The sequence below is a fragment of the Sus scrofa genome, chromosome 3 (genome assembly GCF_000003025.6).
Source record: "Sus scrofa isolate TJ Tabasco breed Duroc chromosome 3, Sscrofa11.1, whole genome shotgun sequence".
Taxonomy (NCBI): domain Eukaryota; kingdom Metazoa; phylum Chordata; class Mammalia; order Artiodactyla; family Suidae; genus Sus; species Sus scrofa.
The window spans coordinates 68,816,459-68,835,385 of NC_010445.4; the positions used below are offsets into that span (position 1 = coordinate 68,816,459).

The window sequence follows — 18,927 nt, forward strand, 5'->3', positions numbered from 1 at the left end:
AGAGGGATCTGCCTTACCCAGAGAGCCTAGCAACAGCAGATGGGAGTCTGCCAGATGTTAAGGCAAAAAAGAGAGACAAGAAGGGGGCACTATCGGTATTGAGAAGAGGCCTGAAATACCACACAGACACAAGGCAGAGAACCCAGGATGGGGCGGGCAAACTGCAAGCCGGCAGGAGCGTTGGCATGGCAGGTTCTGGTCTCGCCAGGCTAAGGAGGCTGGATTCTCTCCTTTGAACAGTGAGCACCACAGTCAGCTTTGTGACCCAGAAAGTTCCCTTTGGCAGCAATGTGAAAAATAGGCTGAAACAGAGAAAGACCAGTAATGGCTACAGCTGAAGACCAAGAAGATAAGATACTGCTAGTTCCTGTGATGTATTAAGAGTTCAAAAGCAGGAGTTCCCATTGTGGCTCAGTGGTAATGAAACTGACTAGTATCCACGAGGACATGGGTTCGATCCCTGGCCTTGCTCAGTGGGTTTAGGATTTGGCATTGCCTCAAGCTGTGGTGTAGGTTGGCAGCTACACCTCCAATTCAACCCCGAGCCCAGGAACTTCCAAATGCTGCATGTGAAGCCTTAAAAAAAAAAAAAAAAAAGCATTCAAAAGCAAAGACAGGAGTTCCCCGGTGGCTCAGCGGGTTAAGGATCCATCACCGTCACTGCTGTGTCTCGGGTTACTGATGTGGCCCAGGTTCAATCCCTGGCCCAGAAATTACCCTGGCCTGAGAATTTTTGTATACCTTGGGTGCAGCCAAAAAAAAAAAAAAAAAAACTATTTGCACTAGAGTCCTGTTCTGGGGGACAGCATTAAAAACAGCAAATACTAGATAAATCATTCTTCCCTCCTTTTTCTCGTCAGTATCACCCTGCACTTCAAAATCTCCTGTCCAGCGTCACCTGCCTTCAACTACTCACAGAGCCCAGGCTTCATGGTGCCACAGGTGAAGATAGAGATGGAGCCGGACTATGACTTCACAGGTGTGGACAGATATGGAAGAGAAGCCGACGGCGAGACCACCCTCTAGGAGGACGGACTCCCCCAAGATGGGGTACAGAGCGACAGCCTGCTTTGGTTCTTACTGCAGGGTCTGGGCCCAAACCCTTCTCTCTTCTGAGCCTGCTTCCTTGGTTGCCCAACAGAGGGAGTCATTCTGTTTGCTAGAAAACTGGAGCTCTGTCGATGAAAAGTACTACTTAACTGCAAAGCCCTCCTCTTCCCTTTAGAGTTATGAAAATGACTAAAGCTAAAGGCTACACCTGATTTTAAAATGCAGTCCAGCATAGGAATGATAACATTTCTTTTGAAATGAAAAAAATGCTTGCCTCTTAAAACTGTAGCTAAGATAAAGAGGCGATAGTCAATTTTCATTTAAAACAAACATCAGTTAAGATTTTTTTAAAGCTTAGAGTTTAAAGTATCTAGATGGTCTTCGAAGACCTGTTAAAATACTCATACTTCAATAGACCAAGGTTGGAAAATCTGTTTTGCAATTTTATATATGAAGAAGTGTTAAAACGATCCTCTCATCTCTATCCCATGCAGTTTTCTAAGGGTTGTATGAAAAGTTTGAACCATGTGCATTATGGGCCTTGCTCCAGCACAAAAGCCAGTTCCAAAAGTCTGGTAATGAAAGAACCAACACGTTTAGGTGGATGTGTGTAAAACGAAATAGTTCTTGCTAACGTGAAATCTCACATCACACAAATCAACAAAATGATTCTTTATACTGAAAACACTGGTTTCTATTCTTTATATTGAAATCACATTTCTTTATGCATTTGGGTAGGTCCTTCCTACACGTTTTCAAAGGCCTGATTCCCAAAGTCAAACATGTATCCACATGAACATTGCCTGTAACACGGGACTCACGTAAAACTCTGGAAGATTATAACTGTAATACTACTCAGCCTAGTACTTTTGAGGAATAAATGGAAACCAAGTGGGTAGATTTAAAATCCGGTAATAACGAAGCAAATTCTTCTCCTTGTGAAATTTAAGATCAGTCTTTTTATCTTCAATCCGTATTTAACAAACTCTGATAACCATGTTTCTTTACCTCCTCCTGTGTGCCTGATGGTCACAATGCATCTGACGTTCACCTTCTCCAAGACAACTATGGATGTGAATCTTGAGTGAATCACTTTGGTGACAGGTACCCATTTAACTCACGATGACAAATGCAGGTGCTTTTTCTTTATTCCTTTCTATTTTGTAAAGACAAAGGACACTAGACCATTAAACACCTTGAGTCCGAGGACAGTTAATTGCCTCCACAATCCCCAGAGCCTGGACAATGCCTGGTGCGTAGAAAGCTCTCAGTGCTTATTAAATTAAATCTCACAACTCCCTTCTAAGGATACTGCCATGAGGTAAAGCTCTAAACCTCTACCACTTCTCCTGCGAGCAGCAGAGGTACCTAGCTGCTCATGAACCTGGAACCATTGCCTGAGCTTAAGTTCTTTATCTTCATCTGCACCAATCCTGGGAGAGCTGGCAATCTACCCTTAACATTTCAGTGTTAAAACCTGGCTGATTTCCAATCGCACTTTGTCCAAACTGTAGAAATGTTATGGATTCAGGAGTACATGTGCTTGATTTATCAAACAAGCTGGAAAACTAAAATGCTAGATTTTTTGTTGTAAATTGATCACTGTAATTTTCACCTTATATGTTATTTGTATTTTGTATATAATACACACACACACACATATACACACACGCAAACATTTTAATTTCAATGGCTTTTAACAGGTTGACATTACTTCTCCATGCAGGTCGGTACTTTTTTCCCACTTGTAACTACAATTCAATAAAACTTAGTCCTGTCTGCTCATCTTGCTCCACGTTGAATGATTTAGGTGAGTCAGCACCCATGGCTTAAGAACAGGAGCTATACCTCACAAAAACATCTCTAGCAAACTATCATCTTCCTTCATCTCCAGAAAACTATCAAAAGGATAAAGGCAGCTGATGGCAGAGGAACAAGGGGGGAGGAGGGAGGTCAGCTCTCCCCTGTGTTCCTGCCTTTCTCTGCCTCAAGCTGCCTGGGTGAAAGCCAAATAGTCAGCCTACAAGCAGAATACACGGGACCTATCCTAACCTCAAATGTGTCATGGCAAATACCTTCCAATCTGTGCCATCAAGCTAATGCTTTAAACACACACACACAGAAAAAAATTATATATATATATATATAAATAAATGGGGGTGGGGGGAGACTTGGCAAAGCACATCAAGAAGTTCTGTATAACTTGAACCATGAAAATTGAACACATGGTGGAGTTCTCATTGAGGCTCAGCAGAAACGACGAGCATCCATGAGGATACAGGTTTGATCCCTGGCCTCGCTCAGTGGGTTAAGGATCCAGCATTGCCGTGAGCTGTGGTGTAGGTCACAGACGAGGCTCAGATCTGGCATTGCTGAGGCTCTGGTGTAGGCCAGCAGCTACAGTTCCAATTCAATCCCTAGCCTGGGAACCTCCATATGCTGCAGGTGAGGCCCTGAAAAAAATGAAAAAAAAAAAAATTGAACACATAGTTTAGAAAATATTCAAACAAAAAAAAGAAAATATTCAGAAAAAGACTAACCACCTAAGGAGTTGAAGCAGGTTAAGAATCCAGCATTGTCACTGCAGCAGCTCAGGTCACTACTGTGGTACAGGTTCATTCCTAGCCTGGGAACTTCCATGCACCAGAGCCATAGTCAAAAAAGAAAAAAAGACTAACCACTTAAATGAATCTTACAGATTAAGCTCCCAGCTTGGCACAAGCTGTTGGAATGTAAGGTTAAAAGGACTAGGCTGGGAGTTCCTGTTGTGGCTTCAAAGGGTTGAAAACCCAACTAGTATCCATAAGGATGCAGGTTCAATCCCCAGACTCACTCAGTGGGTTAAGGATCCCACACTGCCATGAGCTGTGGTGTAGGTCGAAGACATGGCTTCACGGCTTGGATCCCACATTGCTGTGGCTGTGTGGTTGTTGCAGAGGCCAGCAGCTGCAGCTCCGATTCATCCCCTAGTATGGCAACTTCCAAATGCCCCAAGTGTGCCCGCCCCCCCCAAAAAAGGACTAGGTTGGTTATCCATACCTGTTTAAACCAATTTGTTTACAGCATAGCATTGGGTGCTATCAACTATAGGAATATTTAGATTACATCCAATGAGAAAAATTAGGTCACAAAAAGATAGCAACAGGAAGATACAGTATTTCAGAAACTCATTCCATGCCAATCAGAAGTGTTGTTGTTTTTTAATGAAACAAAAAAGCCCTTTAATCAAGTCTGATTAAATTCAGTATCAACTCAAGCTCTCAAAAACCAACTGGGGAAATCAGAGAAAAGCAGGCAGCTGTTGACAGTTCTTTGGTGGAAAAGTAAGTTGCATACTTATACATAGCTGCCCTAATGATTATCAAGACCAAGTTTTGTTTTCCAAAAATAGGTTTCCAGACATACCAAAGAAACCATACAGACACCTCCAACAGTACAAAAATTTCACAATGAAGTTTAAGGACATATGAAAAGCCAAATATGACAATACATATGAGTAATTTATAAAATAAGCCTTTCAATTCTAGAAAACTAAAATGGGGAGACCTCAGGAATTGTAACGTACATAAAAGAGCTAATCACAAATGGAACAAACCCCAAACATTTCCCCAATGACTAAGCACAAAATGACAACTTAGGAGGCATTAATATATAGCTATTCTTCTGGTTATCAATATGTATATAAATTAAATTACTTTCTATTCAATTACCACCTTTCTTTCTTTTTACCTTTCCCCTAATTTTTTTCTAGCAACATTTTTCCTTTGGTTTGACCAGTTGAACTCAAAAGGTTTGGAACCTAAAGTGAGTATCAACTGATTGTTGGAATAGCACTTGGGAAATGCAATCCTAGAAAAAGACAAAGTCGTGCAGCATTGGCGGCAGAGTGGTGAGCACAGCTGCCTTCCCAGAAAAGACAACTTTTAACTGAAGTGGCTTAACAAAGTTAAGCAGCCATTCTCAAAGTGACCAGGTGGCCACTGTTAATCACAAGGCTACTGGCTTCTCAGCTAGAGCACATGACCTAGCACCACAGTGGCGGGCTCCCTGGTGGGTTACTGCAGAGCGATGTGTGCAAACACTCACCCATTGAAGCTTTCAAGAAATAACAAAGCATTGTTTTCAGCCACTTAAATAGAATAAATAAAATCTATCGCATTGCTATTGGCCTGGTTTTCCTCTTGAACTGGCTTGGTGTGCTGTTCCTGACACAGACGACATCAGAGTTAATTACTTGCTACCCCAAGCTCCTTAGACTTCAGTGCTTCCCGCTCGTGAAGCTTCAGCACTTTTTTGGCAGCAATAATGGTGTTCTTCATTAGCATTGCCACTGTCATGGGACCAACACCCCCAGGGACTGGAGTAATGTAACTGGCTTTCTTCTTGACGCCTACATAGAAACAAGACAGGCAGACGGCTTTCATTCTGGCAAAGGAACTGTATGTATTTTAACATACCATGGAAGAAACACACAAAGAAAAAGCAATAATACATACACATAAGCCCCTTCCTAAGCCTCAAACTCATTAAAAAATCACATCTGCATTACTCAGTGGTAAAGGCTTTTGAACCTACTAACAAAATAACACGCATAGGCATTCCTGTGATGGCTCAGGAGAAAGGAACCAGACTAGTATCCATGAGGATGTGGGTTTGATCAGTTGGCTGGGGATCCAGCGTTGCCATGAGCTGTGGTGTAGGTCACAGGCTCGGATCTGGCATTGCTGGGGCTGTGGCATAGGCCAGCAGCTGTAGCTCCGATTCGACCCATAGCCTGGGAACTTCCATATGCCATGGGTGTGGCCCTAAAATGCAAAAAAAAAAAAAAAAACAAAAATCAAAACAAAAACATACATATAATAAGCAGAGTTGTTCAATAAATACTTATATATCTAAATAATCTATAATTTGGAGAGTCCTTGTTTTGGAGTAGTGGAAATGAATCTGACCAGTATCTATGAGGATGTGGGTTCAATCCCTGGCCTCACTCATGGGTCGGGGATCTGGCATTGCCGTGAGCTGTGGTGTAGGTCGCAGACACGGCTCAGATCCCATGTAGCTGTGGCTGTGGCATAGGCTGGCAGCTGCATCTTTGATTCAACCCTTAGCCTGGGAATTTTCATATGCCACAGGTTCGGCCTTAAAAAGCAAAAAACAAACAGAAAAAAATGTTTACCTTCAAAATCCACATCTCCAACCAACTTGGGTTTAGCAGTTATGGGATCTTGAATTCTATTTATTCCTACATCAATGACAGCTGCTCCTTCCTTGATCATATCTTCTGTAATCAGATTTGGAATGCCTGGAAACAAAGGTAGAATGACCAATTTAGCACTGAAAAGAAGTTTCCACCTATCAGATTCTTATCTAATTCCAATTTGAAGAAATGTTTTACAAGCTCATTTGGCTCAGTGGGTTAAGAACCCAACTAGTATCCATGAGACACAGGTTTCATCCCTGACCTCACTCAGTGGGTTAAGGATCCAGCGTTGCCGTGAGCTGTATTATAGGTCACAGACTCAGCTCGGATCCTGCGTTGCTGTGGCTGTGGTGTAGGCCGGTGGCTACAGCTCTGATTCGACCCCTAGCCAGGGAACCTCCATATGCCATGGGTGTGGCCATAAAAAGAAAAACAAAACAAAACAAAAAAACATTTAAACTTCATATAGTAAACAGAAATATTTTGAGGCTGTGGAAGTAGCATTGATCCCTCAAGTCCATAATGGAATGCCAGAAACCAGTATTCCAACTGTAATTCTCTCCTCATCTTTGTAAGCAGTTCACATTATCAATCCTAGGGGAATAATGAATAGACCAGCAGTGCAGCAAGTGAATTTGAAAGTGAAGGGTCCATCTCCATCCTCTGAGGTGGTGCCTCCACCCCCTCCCTGAGGCGCTTACCTGCAGCAGAGATCACAATATCTGCAAGAGCGGTGTGTTTCTTCAGCTGCTCCCTGGGAGTGTATCGGTGAGATATTGTGACAGTGGCATCACCTATGAGTTAAGAGATAGATGTCTTGGTTTCTGAATCAAAGCTGGGATCAGATTAGATCTCAACGAGGCAAAGCATGGTAGAAATTCAACATCTCTGAAAAAATAATTGACTTAATTCCTGGGCCATGTTTTCTAGGCTGCCACATGATATTTACAAAAACAAAAAACAAACCAAAAAACCCACCTCAATTTCTTGTAACTTTACCAAGCTCTACCCTTAGGAGCCATAGATATATCATTAGATATATTCCTTATCCTTTGATAGTCTTTCTAAACAAAATGTCACTAGAATTACTCAAGGACATCTCTTTTTTTATTTTTTTGGCTTTTTTAGGGCCACACCCGTGACATATGGAAGTTCCTAGGCCAAGGGTGGAATCAGAGCTGCAGCTGCTGGCCTACATCACAGCCATAGTGACGCCAGATCCAAGCTGGTCTGAGGTCTACATCACAGCTCACAGCAACAATGGATCCTTAACCTGCTGAGTGGGGTGAGGGACTGAACCCACATCCTCATGGACACTAGTCAGGTCCACTACCACTGAGCCCTGAAGAGAACCAAGGACTTCTCTTAAAAGCATGCTGAAAGATAGCTGGAAATATTTAGTTTCACCATTATTTCTGATATAATCATTATGGTCATATCATAACCACACATGACAACTCTATTTTGAGGCTTTTTCTTAAATTAATGGAACCTGACATAATGACACATAAGCCATATCAATTCAATTCTTTAAAATCAGAGTTCCCATCGTGGAGCAGTGGAAACGAATCCAACTAGGAACCACAAGGTGGCAGGTTCAATCCCTAGCCTCGCTCAGTGGGTTAAGGATCCAGCATTGCTGGAAACTGTGGTGTAGGTTGCAGACACGGCTGGATCCCAAGTTGCTGTGGCTGTGGCGCAGGCTGGCAGCTACAGCTCCGATTCGACCCCTAGCCTGGGAACCTCCATATACCATGGGTGCAGCCCTGAAAAGACAAAAAAAAAAAAAAAAAAAGCCAAAAAATAAAATAAAATAAAAATTTTAAAAATGCTTTAAAATGGTCTAAGATTTTTTTCTACCAAATGGCACAGACCAGGATACAAACTTGGAATAAGAACTTGTTCTTAGCTCCAACTCTCAAAGCCGTAACTGAACTTTCTAATTGCCTACAACCATGCTGATACTTCAAAACACAAATTTATTTCTCAGGCAGATCTATTTCTGAACTAGTCCATCCTAAATGAATATAAATAAACTCCAGGTGATACCGAGCCCAGCTTCTCCTACAAAGATTACTCCCCAATTATCTGTTAACAAAATTACAACAAACATGAAGCTTAACGAAGTTAACACTTCCAAATAGCCACAGGGCAGCCTCTGGAGGTTCTCCCATAAGAGAGAAGGGGACACTCATGTGACAGCAATTTCCTTACCTCCGGGTCGCTCATGCGCCCCATCTGTGTGCAATAACATTGCAATGGGCATGCCAACGTTTTTTGATCTTCCAGCCACAACCACATTCTTCCCTAGGGTTGGAATGCCTGCAAAAAATATACAATTTGCATTTAGGATTGTGCCAGATTATCTTAGAAAGAGCACCTGAGGAAAAGGAAGGCTGATGGCCTAGGATGTGACTCTAATTGTGATAATGAAGGAAGTCACTACGCTTATTGCCTTAGCAGTCACCCGGACTATCACTTGCTACACATGATGGAGGCTCAAAGGACATGTTCTGTCAAGCTAGAAAATGCTACATGAATGTGCTATTAAGCTTAAGGTTCCCTCAGAGGTTTCTGGATTAAACAGGAGAAACAGTTGTAGGCATTGCTAAGAGAGAGCTAGGCTCTAGGGAGAAGGATGAGAAGACATAGGGTGGGAGTTTCCACTCTTTGCTACTCTGTGGGTTTTTACCATTTGTAAGTAGTGCTTTTGTGGTACTGAGACAGACATCCAGTTATGGGATATACCTACCAGTTCGCTTAATTATTTCCCACACACCCCATGGAGTAGCCGGTAACATGGAATTCTGGTCCAAGCACATTCGCCCGACGTTAATTACATGAAAGCCATCGACATCCTTGTCTGGAGAAACAGCATTGCAGATCCTTCTCTCATCAATGTGCTCTGAAAAAGAAATCCAAGTGGTGGTTTTAAGTCACTGCCACACAGTTAGCACTGCTTGACTCCGGCTTATCTGGTTTGCTGCAAAAACCCATTCTCCTTCTCCAACGTGCCCCCGTGACGTCTCTCTTCATCTGTGCACAAGGAACACACACCTAGCAAAGTCAAATGCTGAGATCAAAGCCAGGGTCCTCTTGTACCACAGCTTCCCTTCCCTGTCCTTTGCATCAAGATCTCAATACCAGAGTTCCCTTGCGGTGCAGCGGGTTAAGCATCTGGCGTTGTCCCTGTAGCAGCTTGGGTCGATGCCGTGGCACAAGTTTGATCCCTGGTCCAGGAACTTCCACATACTGTGGGTGCAGCCAAAACAATAAATTAATGAATTAAAAATTAAAAAAAAAAATCTGCCCCATATCTGATGACATATCTACTCTTGAGTTTAACTCCCCTTTGAGTCAAATCCACCCGAGGGGCCAGTTGTATAAAGGAAACAGGCCTCTGCACTCCTCAGAGATCATTTTAAATGGTGGTGTCCAAAACTCACCTGGAAGAGGCAGCTGAACAAGGAGGCCGTCTACATTATCATCATTGTTTAGTTTACTGATTAAACTCAACAGTTCTTCCTCTGAAATTGAAGCTGGTTTCATAATTGTCTCACTGCTGATTCCTACAAGAAAATTTCAAAGTTTAAAAAAGAAACCCATGTAGGAGTTCCCATTGTGGCTCAATGGTTAACGAATCCGACTAGGAACCATGAGGTTGCGGGTTTGATCCCTGGCCTTGCTCAGTGGGTTAAGGATCCGGCGTTGCCGCGAGCTGTGGTGTAGGTTGCAGATGAAGCTTGGATCCTGCGTTGCTGTGGCTATGGTGTAGGCCGGCGGCTACAGCTCTGATGAGACAGACGCCTAGCCTGGGAACCTCCATATGCTGCAGAAGCGGCCCTAGAAAAGCCAAAAAGACAAAAAAAAAAGAAAGCCATGTAAACCAGCTTTGATAGAAAAAATAAAAATCATTTAAAAAATTAAAAAAAAAAAAAAGCCCAGAGGCAGGAATTCCCATTGTGGCTCAGTGGGTTAAGAACCCAACTAGGATACAGGTTCTATCACTGGCCTTGCTCAGTGGGTTAAGTATCCAGCATTGCTACAAGCTGTGGTGTAGGTCACAGATACAGCCTGGATCCTGAGTTGCTATAGCTATGGTGTAGGCCAGCAGCTGCAGCTCCAATTTGACCCCTAGTATGGAAACTTCCATATGCCCCAGGTGCAGCCCTAAAAAGAAAAAAAGGAAAAAAAAAAAAAAAAAAAAAGAGACATTTATTGAGGCAATGCTATGCTGCCTGCCACACTACCGGCTAGGTTTTTTTTTGTCATCATACCCACCCTGGTAGCTAAAAAGCTTGAGCAGGCTCACAAAGAATCTTAACTAACTTCTCTAATACAGACATTAAAGAATCCTAGTTTGATACTTTTTATACATTATTCTAGATGATCCTCATCAACCTCCTTTTCTAGACAAGGCTCAGCAAAACTGAACCACAAGCTGGCTAGTGACAAAGCCAATCTTTCCAGTTCCAAAATCCATGTTGTTCCCACTGTGCCATGCTACCTCCCATCCAGTGTCTTAATGGTTTACTATTTTCTAGAGGTTCTAAAGGTTTTTCAGTGAAAAGGGCAGGAGGCCTCAACCCTCAATGATAAAGAACAGAATACACCAAGGGCTCACAGTCCACTAATACTACCCAGATATGCCAGTGGTTTCACACCCCTTAGAAGAGCAGGGCACAGTGCTAAGACCAGTGACTCACATATAAGTGGCAGGCATCAGTTGAGCCTACCCTCCTCTGGTCTACGGTCATCCAGTCTGCAATATAGTAAAGCCAAGAACACAGACCTCCTGTCACTCAGACCTGCACCCTCTGCATCCAAACCTCCAACTACTTCGAAATGCATGACTGAATTGCTTTGGAATGAACTGGTGGGGAAATTGAAGGCTATTTCAAAGAAGTCAGAGTCATTTCCTTCAAATCCATGACTGTGTTCTAGGCCACATCACCAAGGTCTCCTCCACCAAGTGCTCAAACACCTCTTTCAGGGATTCATTACTGCTCAAGGAAAGCAGATGTACACTTGTATTCAAGGTCACCTATCGAAGGTTAAGACTAGGGCAGAATTTAGCTTACATCCCAGAAGACACCAAAAATACCAACCATATTCCTTCTGTCCTAGTCTCTAAGCCTCCCCCAAATACAGCCTGAATCTTTATGACAAATATTAGACACAGCTCAATCACATTAACTTCTTCTGCTTGGGTTTTCAAATCAGAAAAAGAATAATATAAAATAGATAACTAACAAGGACCTATTGTATTGCACAGGGAACTCTACTCAATAATCTGGGAGTTCCCATTGCGGCTCAGTGGGTAAGAACCTGAGACGGTATCCATGAGGATGCAGGTTCAATCCCTGGCCTTGCTCAGTGAGTTAAGGATCCAGTGTTGCCACAAGCTGTGGCATAGATTACATATGCAACTTGGATCCTGTGGTGCTATGGCTCTGGCATAGGCCAGCAGCTGTGGCTCCAATTTGACCCCTAGCCTGGGAACCTCCATATGCTGCAAGTGTGGCCCTAAAAAAAATGAAAAATACAAAAATTTTTAAAATAAAAATTCTGTAATAATCTGTATGGGAAAATAACCTGAAAAAGAATAGAGAGACATTTTTCACTTTGCTGTGTACCTGAAACTAACACATTGTAAAGCAAGTATATGCCAATAAAATTTTTTTAAATTTAAATAATAAAAAAATAGAAAAAGGAATAATGAACTACAATAGGGTTTGCCTTGGATAAATCTCGATTTAAAAGCTGGCGGGGTCTGAGAGTGACACATACCCACATCGGCAGCTGTTCTGGTTTTGTTGAGGACATAAGAGTGACTTGCAGGGTTCTCACCAACCAGGACCACACTCAGGTGTGGTCGCTTGTTGCCTGATGCCACCCACTCCTCCACCTCCTGCCGCACTTCCTGCTTGATCTGCTCAGCAAGCTTCTTTCCAGAAATGACAACAGCTTCACTTCTGCAGAATGCAACAGAGACACAAGAATTTTGGGAAAGATCAGACTACAAAAATGTTGTTGCTGGTTTTTTTGTTTGTTTTTTGTTTGTTTTTTTGTTTTTGTTTTGTCTTTTCTAGGGCCACACCCACAGCATATGGAGGTTCCCAGACTAGGGGTCGAATTGGAGCTATATCCATTGGCCAACGTCACAGCCACAGTAAGGCAAATCCAAGCCATGTCTGCAACCTACACCACAGCTCACAGCAATGCCGGATCCTTAACCCACTGAGCAAGGCCAGGGATTGAACCCACCATTTCATGGTTCCTGGTCGGATTCGTTAACTACTGAGCCACGACAGGAACCCCCCAAAAATGTGTTATTAAACACATTTCCAACACAGTTCCAGTTGTAGCTCAACTGAAATGAATCTGACTAGCATCCATGAGGATGCAGGTTCAATCCCTGGGCTTGCTCAGTGGGTTAAGTATCCACAGTTGCTATGGCTGTGACGTAGGCTGGAAGCCGCAGCTCTGATTGGACCCCTAGCCTGGGAACTTCCACATGCCTCAGGTTTGGCCCTAAAAAGGCCCCACTGAAAACAACATTCATAAGGAATGTTCCAACTCCAAGACCAATGATGAATACAGCTGTTTCAAACGTAGAAACAATATATTTCCCCTTAGAGCACATATTTAATCCTCAGGGATAATATCAAGGATATCTTACATGATCAGATATAATTAATTCTTAAGGCCACTGTTAATTAAAATGGAATTTTAAAGCTTTAATTGTCATTAAGCCTTCAAAGACTGCTTTTCATTTGCATTGTGATTAAAAATCTACTTTAAACCAAATCTCAATGTTTTAGACATAATGCAGCAAATTTATATTAATTTGTATTTGCATCTTTTGACATATTAAGAAGATACTGCAGTTTTATACCAAACCAAATGCTTTTCCCCAGATTCTCTGTGATAATACTAGCACAGCACAAAATATCTAAGAGCATTTCATACATATTCGTGGAATATTAAGGAATTGAAAACATGTTAATATTTACAAATCCATTTCAGATGTATGGTTGACACAATATTATTTTGGGTTTGTTTTTTGTTTGTTTGTTTTTCTTTTTAGGGCCCAATCTGAGACATATGGAAGTTCCTGGGCTGGGAGTCGAATTGGAGCTGCAGCTGCCAGCCTACGTCACAACCCCGACAACTCGGGGACCCGAGCTGCATCTGTGACCTACGCTGCAGCTTGCGGCAATGCCAGATCCTTAACCCATGGAGTGAGGCCAGGGATTAAACCCACATCTTCATGGATATTAGCTGGATTCTTTAACCTGCCGAGTCACAACAGGAACTCTCCTGGTGTGTTCTTGATCTATAGTGATACCAGGAGTACCTGTCTCGGGCCAGAAATAGAGTCCCAACATTGGAACAGAATAGAGTGAAAGAATAAAAGGATTTTGGGCAGTCATTTATATTGAATGAAATAACATAAAGTGCCAGGCACACATATATTCACTAAAAATTAACTTCTGGCTTGCTTCTTTGATTACATTTACAAACACACACACACTTACTATACAAGAGACATTTATTTACACACTCATAAGGATATCTATATAAAAACACTCGGTGAGAAGAACTGAGACTGCACTTCCTTAAAAAGTTCCTTCTGAAAGCAGTAAACTTAGAGAAAATGGCAACAGTACATTTGGACTAAGCATGATATAAAAGTTAAGAACGCTGGGTGAATCCAGTGTTCCAAGTTCTAAAGGCAAGTTCTGGATGTTATGCCAATTTGCTTAAAAAGAAAAAAGTCAAAGAATAACAAGAACCAAAACAAAGCCACAATGCAATGAGTATCTTTCATAGTGTAACTGTTTCAGCCATCCTCTCCAAACTACAACTCTGCATAATGCAAAACACAGTCCTGAGGGAGGAGGGAGGAGGGACTCGTCAGTAAATTTCCCAACATTCTTTTTATTCTTTTTCTTTTTCTTTTTTTTGCCAAAGAGCAGATAAAGTTACTGCTACCCCAAAATAAATGGAAATGGAGACTGAGATCAGTCCTACAAGGAATCCGAAATTTATTAATCATATTAGCTAACACTTATTTAGGAGTGCTTTCACAGATGTGGGTTTTTTGGGATTTGTTTTTTGTTTGCTTTTTAGGGCCATACTTTCAGCAGGCGTACGGAAGTTCCCAGGCTAGGGGTCGAACCAGAGCTACAGTTAACGGCCTATATCACAGCTGCAGCCATGCTGGATCTGAGCCGCATCTGTGACCTACACAGCAGCTGTAGGCAACTCTGATCCTTTAACACAGTGAGTGAGGCCAGGGATCAAACCTGCGTACTCGTGCATCCCATGGATACTAGCCGGGTTCATTTCTGCTGAGCCACAAGGGGAACTCCCTCACAGACATGCTTAGAAATTTTTCTGTTAAAATTATGAATCAATCAACTAGAAAGAAGAGGACTGTCCAAATAAAAGTCAAAACTGGAAAACCCACGTCAGTAATATCCACACTTTCTTCCTAATTCAAAAGTTTACAGTACTATAATTTTCCATGAAAAATTAATATCAGGTACATTTTACAATTCACGATCAAGTTATTTTGGAAATAGTTCTGTTACTAATTAATGGAACCAGTAATGAGTGAACAAAGGCACAAAGAGGGATGGAACGAACATCCATTAAACACTAGGTATTTTGCTAAGAGTTTTACATACATTACTCTTGGTTACCTCAGAGCTATTACAATAAGCCTGTTATACAGAAAGGAGAACCTGAGGACAATAAAAACAAAATTCAAACATGAATTTCTGCCTCCAAAATCCATTTTTTTCCTATACCCCACTGTCTCCTAGACTGCAGTACTATCTCTCTAACCATAAAAACTCTCACACTAAGGTCCCTAAAAAGGGAAAACATGCAGGCCCATATTTTGTAAAAGATGCTGTTTTAAATTTACCAGGCAGCAGTAATCAAAGCAATACATTGGCACCCTGAATCCAAATGTACTTATTGCCTTCAAAGCTGAGGAAGCCTACCTGTTTATTCTGAAAAGGAAGTGAAACAACATCATTTGTTGCTGGAGAGTGTGAGCAAACTGGTCCAGTTCTCTAAGTAATAAACTGGAGGATTTTTTTCTTTTTCTTTTTAGGGCCCCACCCGAGGCATATGGAGGTTCCCAGGCTAGGGGTCAAATGGGAGCTACAGCTGCCGGCATACACAATAGCCACAGCCACACAGGATCCCAGCCACGTCTAAGACCTACACACCAGACCCTTAACCCACCAAGCGAGGCCAGGGATCAAACCCTCAACCTCATGGTTCCTAGTCGGATTCGTTTCTGCTGTGCCACAGTGGGAACTCCTGAACTGGAGGATTTTTTTCATCCGTGATTGTGAAGAGATTTATAAAAAAATCCTCCAGTTCAGGAGTTCCCGCTGTCCTGCAGCAGAAACGAATCTGACTAGGAACCATGAGGTTGAGGATCTCTTCACAATCATGGAAGCCACAAGCACACGTGGCCAGAACTCAGGAAGGGAGGAGAACAGCTGGTAATAAAAGACAGCAACAAAAAAGGCAGAGCTGGAAAGGCAGAGCTGGAAAGGCAGGTCAGGGTCAGACTAAGGAAATCTTTGTCCCCTCTGAAGGGGCCAGTCTGAAGTCTTCTCTCAAGAACGCCCCATTTTGGGCTCCAACAGTACCCTGGAAATGTCTCTAACAGCATTTTTACACTGGCTGGAAATTACACACGTGTTGCACCCCTTGACAGGTACGAAGTTCTACTAGGGAAAGAACTGTTTCTACCATCGCTAAATGCTCACAGCCTAGCACAGTGCCTGGATAAAGGGGGCTGCTGTTAAAGGCTTAGGTCTCTGCAGTGCGAAGGCTCAGAAAGAGGGTGCGCAGATTTAGGGAAAGAAACCAGAGCTCCCTCTCCACCACCACGGAGCCCCCTCCCCCCCCAAAAAAAACCCCTAATCTAGGTTTAGAGTGGGACTTTCAAGTCCAGAAAGATCAGGAAACATTTATTACCTCCCTAAGAAAACGCAAATAGGAAAAAAAAAAAAAAAAGAAGAAGAAGAAGAAGAAAAAGAAAGCGCAAATAGGGCTTTCCCTCTTCTCCTTCCGGGTGTTAATCACTTCAGTTTACTCGGCCTGGCACTGACCAACTCGGGGTGGGCTGCAGTCAAAGCCCTGGTGACCACAGCACATTTATTCTCTTGAGAGGTTTAGGGGCAGCTGGAAGCACAGCGCGAACCACACCTACGTTAGGGAAGAGGGGGGGAAGTGCTGGTAGTGGAAAACTCAGGAATTTCATCAGACTGCTCTAACCCCCTCCGCCGCTAGGGTCCCGGGAAGGGACGGCTCGCTGAAGGCTGCTCACTCACAACTCTACTCGGCGCTCACCAAAGCGTCTCCTTGACTTTCCCCAAGACAGCTCCTGACATCCCGGCCAAGGGCAGCCGGCAAGTTCTCGTCAGTGACCTTTGTATGCTCCAAAGTAAAGCGCGGCGCCCCAGAGCCCACCGGCGCTTTGCTCCGCACGGTGGGCCCCGTCCAGCCGGCTTTGAGACTGAGCCGCCCTCCCAAAGGCGGCCTCCAGGTTCCAGCCCGCCCCGCAGAGCGAGCGCCCGGGTGATGGGCTGCGACCACGTTCGGCTGCCACGTCGCCCCGCCACAGCCCTCCCGGTGGCTACCAGCGCCCGGGACGGAGATGCTCGGGAAGGACATCCCTGGGTGGGCCCCGTGCTCGGTTCCCTTCTCAGCGCGCAGACCCAGCTCCCCGACCCTCTTACCGAACTGCCGAGAGGTGGAAGGGGCGATGGCGGAAACTGCAGCTCTGCGCGGGCCGGAGCAGCCGGGTGGCCAAAACAACCAGCGTAGACGCTGCAGCCATGGCCAGCGCTAGAAGCAAAGCGCGCGCAAGCCGCTTGGTTATACCCGACCCGCGTGACAGACCCCACCTCCCGCCGGCACCCATTGGTCCCCTGCCGCCCTCCACTGGCAATCTGTTGGGCCTCTGGAGCTGAAGGAGCCAATGGCCGTCTTCCTTAAACACATTGAAGCCCTGTAAAGCCATGCTTGTGATTGGAGCAAAAAGCTAGGAGCTAGCACTGGAAGGCTCGAAGGCTGGATGGATAGCTTGCCCAGACTGGCTGAGGAAAGCAAGACCCTGCCAAAGGCAGCTGTTGTCACCGAAGTCTGACCAACTAGTTCATTCATTGTTCAAATATTTGAGCGCCTACTATGTGCCAGGCGCTGTAAAGAGTGGATAAAAAGATAGGCAGATGGAATAGCAACTAATAAATGTAGAAGAAGGAAAGAAACATTTAGAAAGTTACTATTTGGCCGAGCTAACTTCACAGCACATATACTAAAATTGGAACGAATAGAGAAGTTTAGTATGTCCCCAGGTTAAGGATGACACGCAAATTCCTGAAGCGGCCCATATTTTTTACTGTATAGCACAGAGAACTATAGTCAGTGTCCTGTAATAAAACATAATGGAAAAGAATATTTCTTAAAAAGAACGTACATATATGTATAACTGAATCACTTTGGTGTACAGCAGAAATTAACACAATATTGTAAGTCAACTATACTTCGATTTTTAAAAAGTACCCTATTTGGTGAAATCACAATAAAATTGATTGAGAATCATCATGGATGTCAAAACAACTCACTGAAATTGGATGAGGAACAAGTTATTTACATATAGTCTTGCCAGATCGTGCAAATAAAAATACAAGATGCCCAATTAAATTTGAGTTCGGGGTAAATTATTTGGGAGGAGGGGGTCATACTTCACTTAAAAAGTATTTATCAGAGTTCCTGTTGTGGATCAGCAGGTTAAGAACCCAACTAGTATCCATGAGGATGCAGATTAAATCCCTGGCCTCGCTCGGTGGGTTAAAAAATCTGGTGTTGCTGCAAGCTTCAACATAGGTCACAGATGCGGCTCTGATCTTGCGCAACTGCAATTCTGATTTGACCCCTAGCCTGGGAACATCTATTCAAGCAGGTGTGGCCCTAAAAAGAAGTATTCTTCAGTTATCTGAAATTAAAATTAAACTGGGCTTCCTGCATTTTTATCTGGCTGGTTGTCTAATTTGCATAGCCTCAAAGTATCTGTCCCACAAAGTATTTTTATTAATAGCAAAGAAAGAATATGGCGTATTTGCACTGGAGAAACCCAGCAGTCATCACCTTAACAAGTGACCAAAATTAACACCACCAGTAATAGGACATACACACATTATGGGCCCTCAGAAATGTCACATTGAAGAGGACACATCACTTCATGTGTCTGAATACTGACACATGAAGTGATTTTTCTCTTGTTATTGAACAGCAAGTCTGAATATTGAATGGCATGAGTTTCCTAAACCACTGAATTCCCTAAAATTGTTACAGATTTCTAATTTACACATTGAGAGGGCAGATCGCTGACCTGGAATGTTGAAATAATCCAGGAAAAAGCCACATTCCTGAAGTGTTGGGATGTACTAGTAGATCTAATCACAAAGAAATATAAGATAAGCCCAAACTGAGAGATGTTCTACAGGAAAATGCTCTTCAAAAATGTCAAAGTCATGAAAGACAAAGAATAAGGAACTGTTCTAGCTCAAAGGAGCCTGGACATAACAATTCAATGTAATGTGTATTTTCAGAATCCCCAAAATTATTTTCTTTATTTT

At 43.1% G+C, this 18,927-nt stretch overlaps 2 protein-coding genes across 2 annotated transcripts in view; one reads left to right on the top strand and one right to left on the bottom strand.

Moving 5' to 3' along the window:
• SLC4A5 (solute carrier family 4 member 5) overlaps positions 1 to 2,835 on the top strand; it is an 85,915-nt gene extending 83,080 nt beyond the window's left edge. Inside the window, 1 exon segment of the mRNA NM_001315666.1 lies at positions 861 to 2,835. The gene's annotated coding sequence lies outside the window, so the exon portion shown is untranslated.
• MTHFD2 (methylenetetrahydrofolate dehydrogenase (NADP+ dependent) 2, methenyltetrahydrofolate cyclohydrolase) lies at positions 2,713 to 17,183 on the bottom strand. Its single transcript, XM_021087362.1, has 8 exons — positions 17,026 to 17,183; positions 12,041 to 12,225; positions 9,697 to 9,819; positions 9,003 to 9,155; positions 8,465 to 8,572; positions 6,952 to 7,044; positions 6,227 to 6,352; positions 2,713 to 5,440 (listed from the first exon to the last, which is right to left on the bottom strand). Exons 1-8 carry the CDS (start codon positions 17,124 to 17,126, stop codon positions 5,277 to 5,279), a joined length of 1,053 nt encoding a protein of 350 aa, XP_020943021.1. The 5' UTR covers positions 17,127 to 17,183; the 3' UTR covers positions 2,713 to 5,276.

Excerpts from the sequence above, each read along its gene's own strand:
- MTHFD2 (XM_021087362.1), bottom strand. The coding sequence starts at position 17,126 with ATGGCTGCAGCGTCTACGCTGGTTGTTTTGGCCACCCGGCTGCTCCGG. Across the intron at positions 9,820-12,040 it reads CAGAACAGCTGCCGATGTGG|GAATCAGCAGTGAGACAATT; the intron begins GTATGTGTCACT and ends ATTTTCTTGTAG. Across the intron at positions 5,441-6,226 it reads TGGAGATGTGGATTTTGAAG|GCGTCAAGAAGAAAGCCAGT; the intron begins GTAAACATTTTT and ends GTTTCTATGTAG.